The sequence below is a fragment of the Mycteria americana genome, chromosome Z, assembly GCF_035582795.1.
Source record: "Mycteria americana isolate JAX WOST 10 ecotype Jacksonville Zoo and Gardens chromosome Z, USCA_MyAme_1.0, whole genome shotgun sequence".
NCBI classification, from domain to species: Eukaryota; Metazoa; Chordata; class Aves; order Ciconiiformes; family Ciconiidae; genus Mycteria; species Mycteria americana.
This window is the reverse complement of record NC_134396.1, coordinates 46,568,014-46,580,502: the sequence shown is the minus strand read 5'-3', so window position 1 is coordinate 46,580,502 and position 12,489 is coordinate 46,568,014. Positions and strand designations below refer to the sequence as shown.

The 12,489-nt window shown below is 50.6% G+C and overlaps 1 protein-coding gene across 6 annotated transcripts in view; it reads right to left on the bottom strand.

The window, feature by feature from the left end:
* Window positions 1-5,353, bottom strand: part of LOC142402685 (PH and SEC7 domain-containing protein 3-like) — a 115,667-nt gene extending 110,314 nt beyond the window's left edge. For all 6 annotated transcript variants that reach the window (XM_075488393.1, XM_075488396.1, XM_075488394.1 and 3 more), the window contains exon 1: window positions 5,216-5,353. In XM_075488393.1, coding sequence (XP_075344508.1) covers window positions 5,216-5,236 — 21 coding nt within the window. In that variant the 5' untranslated portion in view covers window positions 5,237-5,353. The remainder of the gene's footprint in view (window positions 1-5,215) is intronic.
* Between the last annotated feature and the right edge of the window lie 7,136 nt (window positions 5,354-12,489).

Here is a 12,489-nt window from a genome sequence, read left to right as displayed (position 1 = left end):
TTTTCAGCAGGTAGTCTGCTTCCATCATCTTTAGGTATCTCCGACTGCAGAACAATGTTTAGACAGGCTACAGGTCTGCCTCACATGGATTTCAACTCCACAGGAGCTAAAATCTGGATATGCCTAAGTGCCACATGAGCCTACCAGAAGTTACATCTGTATCTTCAAGCAAGTAAATTCTTTCCAAAACCCAAGCCAACACCTGCTGAGACTTGAGAACTTGCAGGGCGCATCCTTTTCCATGTGCTGTACATTCTCTATGTCCAGTTAAGTGCGTGCTGGTTTTATGGATGGAACTAAAGAAGGACGGGATATCGGGAGAGCTCATGTTCCTTTTTCAATTCAGTATGACAAACATGGTTTAAGATAGTATCCCAATGTGATTAAAATTTTTTTTGCACCTCAAGTTCAGTGAACAGTAAAAAAAAAACAAACAAAAAACCCACACCCAAAACCCAAACCACTCTACACAAGAGAAACTGGAAGAATTCACATTTGCAAAGGTCTAAAAACCTGCATTTCCTCTGTGGCAAGGGCAAACTGTAGAGCTACAACACAGCAACAGAGCATGCGAAAAGGGGTATATATATCTCACTCCAACTCAGACATAGCTCATTGACCCTGCATGATTATTTCATATCCCGAATTTAAATTAATTTTACAGCTTTCACCTAAATTGTTATTTCTGAGTCTTAACTAGATTTAACAGAAGTTATTTGGATCAGAAATTGGACTGGTATTTGATCTGAGCCATCTTCCTGGCACAACTGAAGCAGAAGCTAGAAGTCACACCAACAAATTTCACGTAAGCCTCCTGCTGTGCAAGCGCTGGGGGACTGAAAAGATGTTGCAAGAGCAGACTGTTTGCTTGCTAAGGAAGTGCAAGTTAAGGAGCGTCAGCACCAGCATCCTCGGGCAGCTGTGGCCCCACAAACAGTCAGGAGCCACCAGGCAGTTTCAGCTGTGGCAGGAAGGCAGAAGATACCAAAGGTGATGATACATCCCCCACAAGCAGCACAACATAGGCCAGCTAGCACTAGCGTCCCACTGGTGAAGAAGTTAATACTTCTTCTTTTTTCCTCATTAGGCCACAGCGAGTCCACAGATGAGAAAGCTGATGAAAACCAGAACTCGCTGGTACTAGAATTTGTTTTCTTTTGAGAAGAGGGCTTTCCTGGTAAGGGTTCTTCCTTTAATGCTGAAATGCAGCCATATCCCAGGCTTAAGTGCATCTTGCCATCACACTTGGCATTTGTTCAGCCTGGGAGATGCGGTTATTGACCCCAATAACACTTCCTGTTTGAAAACCGTTGTAAAAAAATAATGAGTACACTTTGGAGATAAGCCACCTCTTCCACTGTGCCATTCCACACTACGAAGAGAAAGCAAGCTCCATTCATTGCTTGTGCAAAAAGGGGAGGCTTGCACTGTGTAGTCTGTGCTGTTTGGGTTGTTTTCTTACTGCTCCCGAACTACTGACCACAGACTCAAGACGATGCCCTCTTGTTCAGTCCTTTCCCCAGGTGTCAAAAAAATTGCTGTGGCTGCGCCATGAAGCACTTGGCAAGTGTGACAGTGACCAGCGTGCTTCTGCCTTGGCAGCCCATCCTCAAAAGCCAGATCCAGCCTGGTCTCCTTAGGCTTAGCCCAGCGGTCACGGGACCGAAAATCTTTTCCTACAGTTATCAAAGCAAGCCACAGCAAACGCCACGCAATTCCCGCAGCCAGAGCTGGTGGAGGTGGAGGTGGAAATGCAGAGGTCCCACTCTGACGGACAGTTTGATCTGGTGCCGCGGCAGGTTTGTTTGCTTACTGCATCCATGAAGTACAGTCAATTCAGGAGCAATTCAAGCTTCAAGGACCAGATAATACCTGAGCTCCTCTGACTTCTGATTCAACCCTGTAGCAACCTAGCCCGCACCCAGAGGGCCAGCCCTCACCCCACCCTGCTTTCGAGCCGCATCCACGACCCACCTTGCTCATCTCTGTAATGCAGAGAATAAATGCTCAGATGCATTAGCATCCCAGGAGCCTGTGGTCTGTGACAGGAGCTGGTGCAACAGCAAGAGGCATCTCAGAGCAAGGAGGGGCTGTACTCAGAAAAAGCACCTGGAAACATACTGCAGAAGAATACTCCAAACAGTGCCATTCCTGAGAGGAACAGGACACTTAAGGCTGGACTGAAAGTGTCAGGCAGACACTTAGCGCTGGTCTCAAACTGCTTTTTCATCCCACGGAAAGTGTACAATTTCGACCTCCCACAACCTCATCTCAATGCAAACAGGAAAAAAGGACTGGAAACAGCCTGTGTTACCATGGGTGCTGGAGGACAGGAATCCCTTCAAGAAAGAGATTCAGATGTTCAAGAAACAAACTGCTCAAGACCTAAGTTCGTCCATCTGCAGCCCCACTTCTCCACATGGCAATGATCCAGAGGAGCTCTCTATCACACATACCCCCTCTCAGCCAAAATTCCAAAGGGAAGGATGCTCACATAGTTTTACAACCCACCGGGATGCGACGAACCCCCCAGGCCACAAATCGGGTCTGGGTGGGAGAGCCAGACAGTGAAATCCCTGCTCCACCAGAAGCCTGCTTTCCATCAGGAATCAGCTGCAAGGAAACGTCCCTTCAAGGAGGCTGGCTGGCACGTGTCGCTGAGCCCAGGGACGCCGCTCCCACCCCTGCTGGCCGAGTCCACAAACCTCGAACCAACCAACTCTACCAGCTGCTGCACCCCGGGGATCCCCAGCACCCACATCGCAGAGCTGACGTGGAGCAGGGTACTCTGGCTGGTGGCTGACTGCCCCAACCTTTGAGTTTTGGCAGCAGTTCACAGGGTTGCCCAGCCTCAGCTGGAACACAGCAGCTTGGCAGATGGCTCTCCAGTACCCTGGGGACCCGCCTAATCTTACTCTCCAGACGCTACCCCCTCCCTCCCTTCCTTCCTTGGGCTCCTTTCCCTAAGCCACTACATTGTGCTACCTCTAAATTATCTTTAAACCAGCACCCAGCAGTACCCCAGGCTCCTGCTCTCTCTCAGAACCCTTGCAACTAAACAGAGGAACTCCAAAAGAATACACATGCAACCCTCAGAAAAAATCACCCCAGCTCCCAGATCTGCCAGCCCGTCTCCCCATGGAGCAGGGATCGTTTCAAGCAATCAACTCTGCCGCATGTGCAAGGACAGTTTATCAGCCACAGCCAAAGCATCCTTCCCCTGCACCGATCGCCACGTGCAGGGTGTGACTTCTCCGCCTCAACCGCCAGCCCCTATGCTGAAGCTCCCAGCACTTGGCTCAGAGCACGCCCATGGAGACAACTGCTCGTCTGCAGAGATGCTCCATGGCACTGCTCCACAGTACTCCTGCAGACAGACTGCCTCTTCATCCCACAGGAATCAACCCCCAAACCATCTCTTAAATCAAAGCTGCAAAACCAAATGCCAAACTTTCCTGGCAAGATGGGCAAGAACAGAAAGGAGCATTCTGGGGGGGAGGCAGGGATGGGAAATACTCTGAACAACATCCAGGTCTTTCAGCTGTGCAGCTTGACAACAGCGAAGAAATTCTTGCTGAAAAAAAACCCACTAGCGTGTTCATTAGGATCATCGCTGCTCTTTTCTTTCTCAATTTGATGGCATAGAAATGAGAATACTAAATCAGACAATCTGCTCAAGCACCAATAGCACAAGAGAACCCCTTTCACACAGGTAAGTTGTGCAAGAATTTTCCTTGTGTATCAAGAAGTCCTAATTTTTTTGTTGTATCAAGTTTTGAAGAGAGCAGCACAGAGGTTTCTTGGAATTGTTTTTAACATCACCACTGCCGCAAAGGATTTTCTTATACTCTTTTCTGCAGTGAACCAAGGCTGTAATTGAAGAGGAGCATTTGCACAGGGTCTCCTACATGGTTTAACCTCACCTTCTCTCCCACCAAAGGCATACCCCAAAACCAACCTCTCTATAGCCAAACTCTCAGTCTGTGTAAATCAACAGAGCTAGGTCAGATTCACAGCTAGCGTTAAACTGGTAACATCTGCTGAAACACATCAACTAAGGATACGGCTGATGAAAGAGCATTCGGGGTAGAAAGGAGGTTTCCTTCTACTAGCTAAACCAGAAAGGCTTGGATGATTCTCAGCAGCCTATTACACTTGCTTCAAACGCTGGGTGTGCAACCACCAGTTTCATTAGAAATACTGCATTTGACTTTCTCTCTCTGTTTTAATGGCCCTACGCACAGACAGAATTAAAGCGTGACTGAAGCTGCAAAAGCAGTAGTAATTGTAGTTGCCTATTACACAGCCAAATCACTTCAGTAACACATAGATGTGCTCTGCCTGACAATGTACTAACTGGCACCCTGTGGGAACCAGGTAATTGTTGTTTATGGCATGAAAATACTGCGTCTATATGGGAAGTTAGTATCTTCGGTGAGTTTGTGTGAAGTTCAAGCTCATTACAACTCTGTGTTTATGTTCCCATTGAGAAGCGCAGCTCCAGTCCCCGGTAGCAAGGATGAAGATACCACCACAATTGCACAGGAGCGTCCCCGTGTACGTTTAATGTTCTCAAACTTTACAACTTTGGTGAACTCATCTCAACCCCACTCCTCCCCAGAAAGCACAATGCTACTACTCAGCCAAAGATGCTGGCTTTTTCACAACATTTCATTTAATTCGAGAATTTGGTATGATTAAGAGAGCTTGTCAGTGCAGCAACAGTGCTGATTTGTTACACAGACAAGTTACAAGGAGACAGAAGCAAAACCAACCACACAGGATGCAGGTTGGGGGTCCCAGCCCTGGGGTGGGGGTCCCAGCCCTGGGGTGGGGGTCCCAGTGCAGCCTCCCTGGTGCAGCTGGTGTCTCTGGGGATGTAGCAGTAATGAGCACAGAAGCGGGCTCTGAGCTTTTTTTCCCTTAGGGATGTGTGAAAAGAAGGAGGAAAAAAGAAAAGGGAAGAGGAAAAAAGAAAAAGGAAGAAATAAAAGAGGAAAAGGGGAAAAGGGGAAAAACGGAAAAGAGAAGAAGGAAAAGGCAAAAGGAAAGCAAAACGGAAATAAGGAAAAAGAAAAATAAAGGGAAAACAGAAAAAGGCGGAAGAAGAAAGGAAAGGGAAAGGAAAGGGAAAGAGGCACAAGTAAAGGAAAGGGAAAAAGTGCCCCCGGCTGAGCGCACCCCCGCACCCGCACGGGCACACGCCGCCCCTTACCGCACCGCCGGCTCCTTCCATCTCCCATCGCCGGCCGCGGCGGATCGCAGCCGCCCTCCCGCCAGGCCGTGCCGAGCCGCGCCGTGCCGAGCCGAGCCCAGCCGAGCCCCGCCGCGCCGTGCCGTGCCGTGCCGTGCCGCGCCGGGCCGGGCCGGGCCGTGGCGCCCTGCCGGCCCGCAGCGCCGGCGGCGGAGCCGGGCAGCGCGGCGGCGGGCGGCCCCAGCGCGGTGGGCGCGGGCGCTGCGCGGGCGCGGGAGCGGGAGCGGCGCGGGCCGGGCGGCGGGGCCGGGCCGGGCCCGGCGGGGCGGGGCGGGGCCGGGGCTCGGCCCGGGGGGCGGGGGGGCTGCCCGGAGGGGGGCGGGGGGGCGCGGTGAAGGGAAGGGGAGGGCGTGCACCACGTGCTCCTCCAAAAGATTAGGGGAAAAAAGAGGCATTATTTCAGGATTAGCGACGCAACAGAGGGAAAAACACAGCCCCGACCGCGCGCCCGCGGCAGCGGCGCTGGAGAGGGACACGGCCGAAGCCCGCGGGGCCGGGACATGCCGTACGCGGCTCTGCTCCTAAATCCCCCCAGTGCGGCTCGCAGTTGCTGCAGAAAAACCCCACCAACAACAGCCTTTCCCAGCCCCGGGGCTTTCCTTCGCGGCCCGACTTCAAAAAGCAAAAGAGCACAGATGTCTTCGGAGTAACCCCATCTGAACGTTCAAAACCGATTTTTCATTTTTATTTTTTTCTCAGTTCACTTGTGTCGTCAGGTTTCTGGGCACGCAGTCACATTGTTAGGATTTCTCTAACCAGGAACTCTGCAAGTTGTCCTTTTTAATAAAAGCAGGGTTTCCCCGTCGGAAGCTGTGCTTTAGAAAATACCCCCAAACCTCATGGGTCCAGTTACAGGAGTTAGCTACACAAGTAGCTGACAGACTGGAGAAAGAAGGATGTTAGTTTCTGTAGTTTCAGCATATTTGCGTTTTGTTCAGTAGCAGCTGAAAGCTTTATTTTTTTTAACCCACCAAAATTGAGGATAGGCTTTCTGGAGCAATCCAGAGCAATCCAGGACTTGCGAAATGCTTTATGTTTGCTCCTTCCCCTGCACTGGAAAACAAAGTTGCATGTTAGGTGGAAGGCAAGGTTGTTCCAGATGCTTGGCTGTTATGAAAGGCTTTGGACAGTCCTGGTAGTAGAAGTGCATCACCATGAAGTCACGGACATAAGTGTACCACACCCGGACACTGCAGCATCTCTGTGGCTGAGGAGAAAGCGCAGCCCTGCCATGTTCCCCATCAGCCTCCTGGCTCACCACCGGAGCCACACTCCCTGCCAGCAAAGGGGGCCTTTACCCTTTCATTTCTCCAGCACCAAAAAAAAAAAAAAATCCATTTTTGGCAGGATAAAGGTAAGTCCAGGCATAAAGCATGACGCACCCTGGCCTGGAGCTTTCCCCATTTGGCAGTAAGGCAAGGGTGGCACCACCATCCCTGGGCTCTTCCAGCTCTTCTGGAGGCTCCATCCAGCAGCATCTCCCCATGCTCCTCTCAGTAGGGCTGCGGCATGCAGAGCTCACGCTGCACCTCCCAACCCAAACCCCCTCTTTCTCACCACCTCCAGGTCTGTACTTCTGTATCTCAGAAGGCATCCCGCTCTTTCCCTACGACTTCCCCTCTCCCCATCCCCAGCCTCCCGCCAGCTCCCCAGCACCGCAAGCTCTGTGCTTACCCATGCGTCCCAGGAGCAGCACAGGATCTGCCTCCTGCCCTGCCCAGCAGCCCTCCAATCCAGTCATGTCTGTCCTCTGGGAACAGCTGGATGAAACCTGGCTTTCCATCCCCCAAAATGGCTGGCACGGGTCCCAAAGAGGTCCCTGCATGGCCCTGCAGGCACCGCCTCGTCCACTTCTGCCCCATGTGCCACCGCTGAGCCCAGCACCCATGGGAGCAGCATGTCCCTGTGATGCAGCCCCATGCCCATCCATCCGGTCCGACACACGGCATGGACCACAGTGCCCCGGCAGGGCAAGGTGATGTGCTGGAGGGCTTCACCCCTCTCCCCCAGCCAGGGCTGTGATGCCAAGCACATTTTGGCCCCAGCAGGGTTTTGTCCCATCTGTTCCAGGCGCCTCTGAGGCCCCGGGAGCCGGTGCGGGTGCACAGGCTGCAGATTCCCCATCTGTGCCACATCTGAGCTGGCTAATGCAGTGGAAAAAGAAACCACCCAGCGCCTGGGTCTCTGAGGAGGTGATGTGCTCTGCCTCCCTCCTCCCTGGCAGGGCTGAGGTAATGCTGCTGCGGGCCAGGAGGCAGATGCATTTGCTTTTGCTAAGCCGGGTTTGAGGGGAGAGCTGGTGCTGCCCCTTGCAAGGCAGCTGCCCATCACCCGGCCCTGGGCACCTAGGTGGCAGCCGTGGCTGCTGCACTCCAATTTGTTTTATTTTTCCCCTACTTGTGTTCAGTTGAGAACAATTTGACCTTTTCTCTCCAAATCTGGCCTGAGTCACCCAGACATTTAGGCTGCCGGGAATATGCTCTGTGCCATAGGACTGGGAGAGGAGAGCATTTGCTAGCCTGGGGGAGGATGATCCTGCAAGCCTCTGCCACGCTGGCATCTAGCTGTTGCTTTGCTTCGCTGCAAAGGAGGGCAATGGGGTTTGGCACCACACGTCCTGAGATTTGCACAAGGGAAGCCAGTATTTCTTACAGCATTGATCATTGCTTCCTGCACGAGGGCCGCATTAAATCCCAAAACATTACCGTGAACAGGCAATCAGCAGAGAAATTGGGTGGTTTCAGTGCATTTATGAAGGAAATCTGTATTTTTTTGCCCAAAGGCTTGATTTAAGTTTCCAGTTCGTTAGATCAAAAAAATTATTGCAGCAAAAGCTGACACAAAAACTGGTGGCTTGCTAAGTAGTTATGCGGGCTTGTCACATCTACAGAGCGCTCCAAATTGCTTAAGGATTTAAGTTCGAGCGTACATCATCTATTTTGACACAGTCCAATCTAGAATGAAAAAAGAAAAAGAAGACAGAGGCAGGCACCCACCAGTCAACCTCCATGAAGACGGCAAACAGTCAACTCTGCAGGAATGGCCAGCCTGCTTCAGTGGCTAAGCTGCTGCAAATCCCCTGGCCAAGGGCTGTGATGGGGAGCAGGCAGCCAACACCAGACAGGTGACTTTGCTGTGGCCTGGGCACTGGGCTGAGGTTCAGCTAGGCGAACAGGGCACGGGAAACCAGAGGCGACGTCAGAAGTTGCTGGCCCTGGCAGATAGCAGTGTGAAAGCACCACGAGGGATGGCTGGATCTCAAAGCTTGGTTAAGGGGGAGTTGTGTGAGAAGTGGCCAAACTGCACAGGCAGTTGCTGGGGATATTTTGGGGAGCGGAGCCTTGCAAGGCCAGCGGTGCTCTGGTAATCCCATCAGCTGTGGTTGCCTAGGTAACGGTATTGAAAATACGAAGTTTGGGTATGCCATGTAGCAAAACTGGGACCCAAGGCAAAAAAGTAATTATGGTGGCTTGCTTGTTTGCAAGGAGTCTTGGGTGGAAAACGGGAGGTCAAGAAACAGGAAAACGGGTAAGTTACACAGTGCCAAAGGGCTGCCGAGGTGTGCCCGTCAAGCAGCCCCACACTTGATCGCCAGAGTGGGAGCAAGGCAGCAAACCAAACCCATTTTTCTGACCATACCACATGGATCAAACCTGCCTCTGGTCACAACATGGGACCACAGGCTGCTTTCCCTCACCAGCAGGGCAGCACCTGGGTGGATGCATGGATTGAGAATCACGGCATTGCTGTGTCAGTGCCTATTCCAGGCAGTTGGCACCAGCCTCCTCCCACCTCTTCCTAAGACAAACACTAATCGTCTGGGTCAAAAATTTCATGGCTGAAAATACCTTCTCTCACCACCCCATCCCCTCAGGAAAAAAAAAAAGAGTATATCACAATCAGTGGTCTGTAAAGAATAACCAATGCATACACTCTGTATTGCCTATAAAGGTGTTCTCTTGCTCATTATTCTCCTCTCACAGGGAGATGAGAGGAGTACAAGAAACTCACTTCCAATTTATTCCTCCTCATTCAAAAGGCAGAAAACCACATGTAAGCCATCATCCATGTACTCGCCAGAAAACAGCTCAGGACATTGCATTTTAAATCAAATAGAGATTCTCTCTTTCCATGAGGGAGAAGAAGGCTAGCAATAAAAAAAATAAATTATAATAATAAAAAACCCCAACCAGAAATACCATTATCCACAGATGGAAAGACTGAGTTAATAATTTATTGGATTTTCCTCTGTGTGTCTGGATTTTTCTGGACACAGCTGGGAAAACATTTTTTTTTCTTGTTTTACTCAGAAAAACAGAGTCACCATCACAACCCTTTCTGAATTAGGAGTGGAAAAGTTGCTGCAACAGCACAAGTGGAACAGCACATTTGGAGGTAAGGTGCTAGGAAACAACTAGGAAAAACCATGCGTGTGTAAAGAGGGTAACCTTTCTATTATTTCTTAAGAGTGAGATAGCACTAATAAATCATTATAGTAATGCCCAGGGTGACAGTCACAGGGAATGGGTTAATGCATGCATGGGCTAGTTAGTTGGCATTGCTATGAGGAGGAGTATGCTGCAAGCCCTGCCAATATCATGGTTCTTCACGTGGCTCTTTCCTCGCAGGTTGTCAGGCTCGGTTGGCCTGCCACCCAAAGCTCCTGCAAACTTCCCTTTTAGGGGTTAACTGACTCTTGTCTTGCTCCTTCCCCCGTTGACAATTCTCGAGAGTCTTGCCATGCCCAGGACTCCAGGAAACATAATTTTTCCAGACCCGCCATCTCTTGTCTCCCGAGATTTCAGTTCACTCCCTCCTCCGTCTGACATGATCCTTCAGAGGAAAGGAAATGACCGACATTCCCTGCCTGGGGAGCCCTGTAACTGGCCAAAATTAGAGCATTTGATGGGAAATCTCAGAGGCTTGTTATTCCACCCATCAGACTTTGGGGATCTCCAATTTGACATATATCTCCAAAAAACAGGGACTTCACAGCACAGGTACCTCCCCTGCTGGGCAAGTCTTTAGAAATCTCAGGAGATTAGCTCAAGCCAAACTGAAGGACACAGAAAACCCTGCTGAATGTCCCTGCTTTGGCAAGTTCATGGTTACCTCCGGGTCTCTGCTGCTAACTCCTCTCTTTAATCGTCACCTTTGCCCTTCCCCATCTCTAGCAAATCTCTCTTTTTGGCCTTCTCTTTGCCAAAGGGCTGCAGGGTCCTGAAATTAGCCCACCTGCAGTGGGTCTGTACATTCTGAGCAGGCCATCAGTGACAGCCAAGAGCATCATCCCTTCCCCAGCAAACAGCCACAGCTCCTGGGATTTTGTGCAGGAGTGATGAGCACACAGCAGGGACAGGTCATTAAATCTTTTCCTTGCCGATTCTCTCCAAAAGTGGCAGCCCCATGCAGCATTCATGGTGTCACCTAGGGGCCCTACTGAAAGGTCTCCAGAGTGAAGAACCCAAGGAAGGTTCCCAGCCAGGTTGAGGTTGGCCATGTTCTTCCCAAGCACCTCCAAAAGTGCTTGGGAAGAGAAATAGTCTCGGTTACCCCTGGGCTGCCAAGTCCTACTGAGTTCTGCTCCTGCTGCTCCCCAGCACTGAGGGTGCAACCCAGCCATCCCTCTGGGTGGGGAAAGCCCTCCATCCTGCTTCTGACAGGGAAGCAAGAGGCCAGGTCTAGGAGTCCAGAATGCTCCAGCAATGGGAATGCCAACAGTGGAGGCAGGGAAAAGCGCATTTCAGGCAGTTCCCAGGAGCTCAGTGTTGTTTCTGTGGCTCGATCTGTGCTAATGAGGGAGGTTTCTAGGGATCAAATCACCAAGACTCCTTGCCTTCCCCCAACTTGCCACATAAAGGGTAAAGGAGAGAATCACAGGTTAGTTTATTTGCCATGTCACCCATAAGGCAAGGGAGGATTTGGCCTTTGGGAGGATATGAGGGAAGGGGCTTTTTCACTGCCTTCATAGCACAGAGCATGCATCACACCAGCATTATCAGTCCCACAAGTCAATCTGACATGCAGAGCTCCTCAGCTCTGTCCCACAGTGCCTAGCAGAAAAGCAAAGGAAGAATAAAAGGAAAGAGAGACCTTCCTCTCTCAGACTGAAGCACGCAGCCATGTGTTCATCAAGTGCTGTGTTGAATCAGATTACTCAATCAAATGCTGTCTCAAGATAAGTCTGCAAAACCTCTGCCTAAGTGTGGTTACTCTTAGGGGTCTTTCTTTCAGAACCCCATCTGCCCTAGACTCAGTGATTCCTCTGCTGTCCCTGCCTTGTGCCTGGGTATGGTAACCAGATGGATTCACTAGCAAAGTAGCCCATCTAGACTAACAACCACAAGAAGAAAGAGTGTTTTGCATGAACATCAGCAGAGGTGTTCAAAAGTGCACTCAGTCAAACACACTGGTGAGGGAAGCACACTGTATTTGAGCAGAACAGAAATGTTCCAGGTGGTCCTTTCCCCTCCTGAATGACATGCGATTCTACAGAATGGTATCCTTTCTAGGGAAACCTTAGCCAGTCTCACATAAATCATTCTGGTCTTGACCTCCAAAAGGGCATGCCAAATACTGCAACTGTATAGTATGCTATGATCAAGGGAAGCATACATTTCAAGCCAAGATATTGTGGCTTTGGTTTTTTGGCTTCCTTAGACACAGGCATCCTCCTGTAAAGTCCCCCTGTACAGTTTTCCCCTTTTCACGTGTGTCTTCTTTCTCCTGCTACAGATGGTTCAGACTTGACTGAGACAGTATACCAGATACTAAGCCGGTGAGAGCTGAGGGGAAGGGAGCATTTATTCAATGGCCTTTTTTTTGGTAGCAGCTTTTTACAGCACTACCAGTGTCTGGAAAACCCGAGTCAGAGGAGGACTGCTGCAGCTACAACTATGACTGCACTGACATGCAACAAGCAGCCTTCAGAGTCAGGCAAACGTAAGGCACATCACCCCACTGTCCTCCCCAAAATGGGATCATTATGGTCCCCAACTCTGGGACATTCGTACAGCAGCCACTGCCTGAAATGCTGCAGCCAAAGAGGGAATAATCAGCACCGCTGAGAAGAAAAGTACTAACCAGATCTGCTTCCTCTGCTTAAATAAAGCTGCAACGGGTGTGGACAACAAACAGCTGGAAATGGCCGGGTGCATCCATATCCCTCCCCAGCTCTCCCCAGGCGGTGAGCACACATCAGTCACACATGACGGGTGGAAGGTTAAATGGTGACA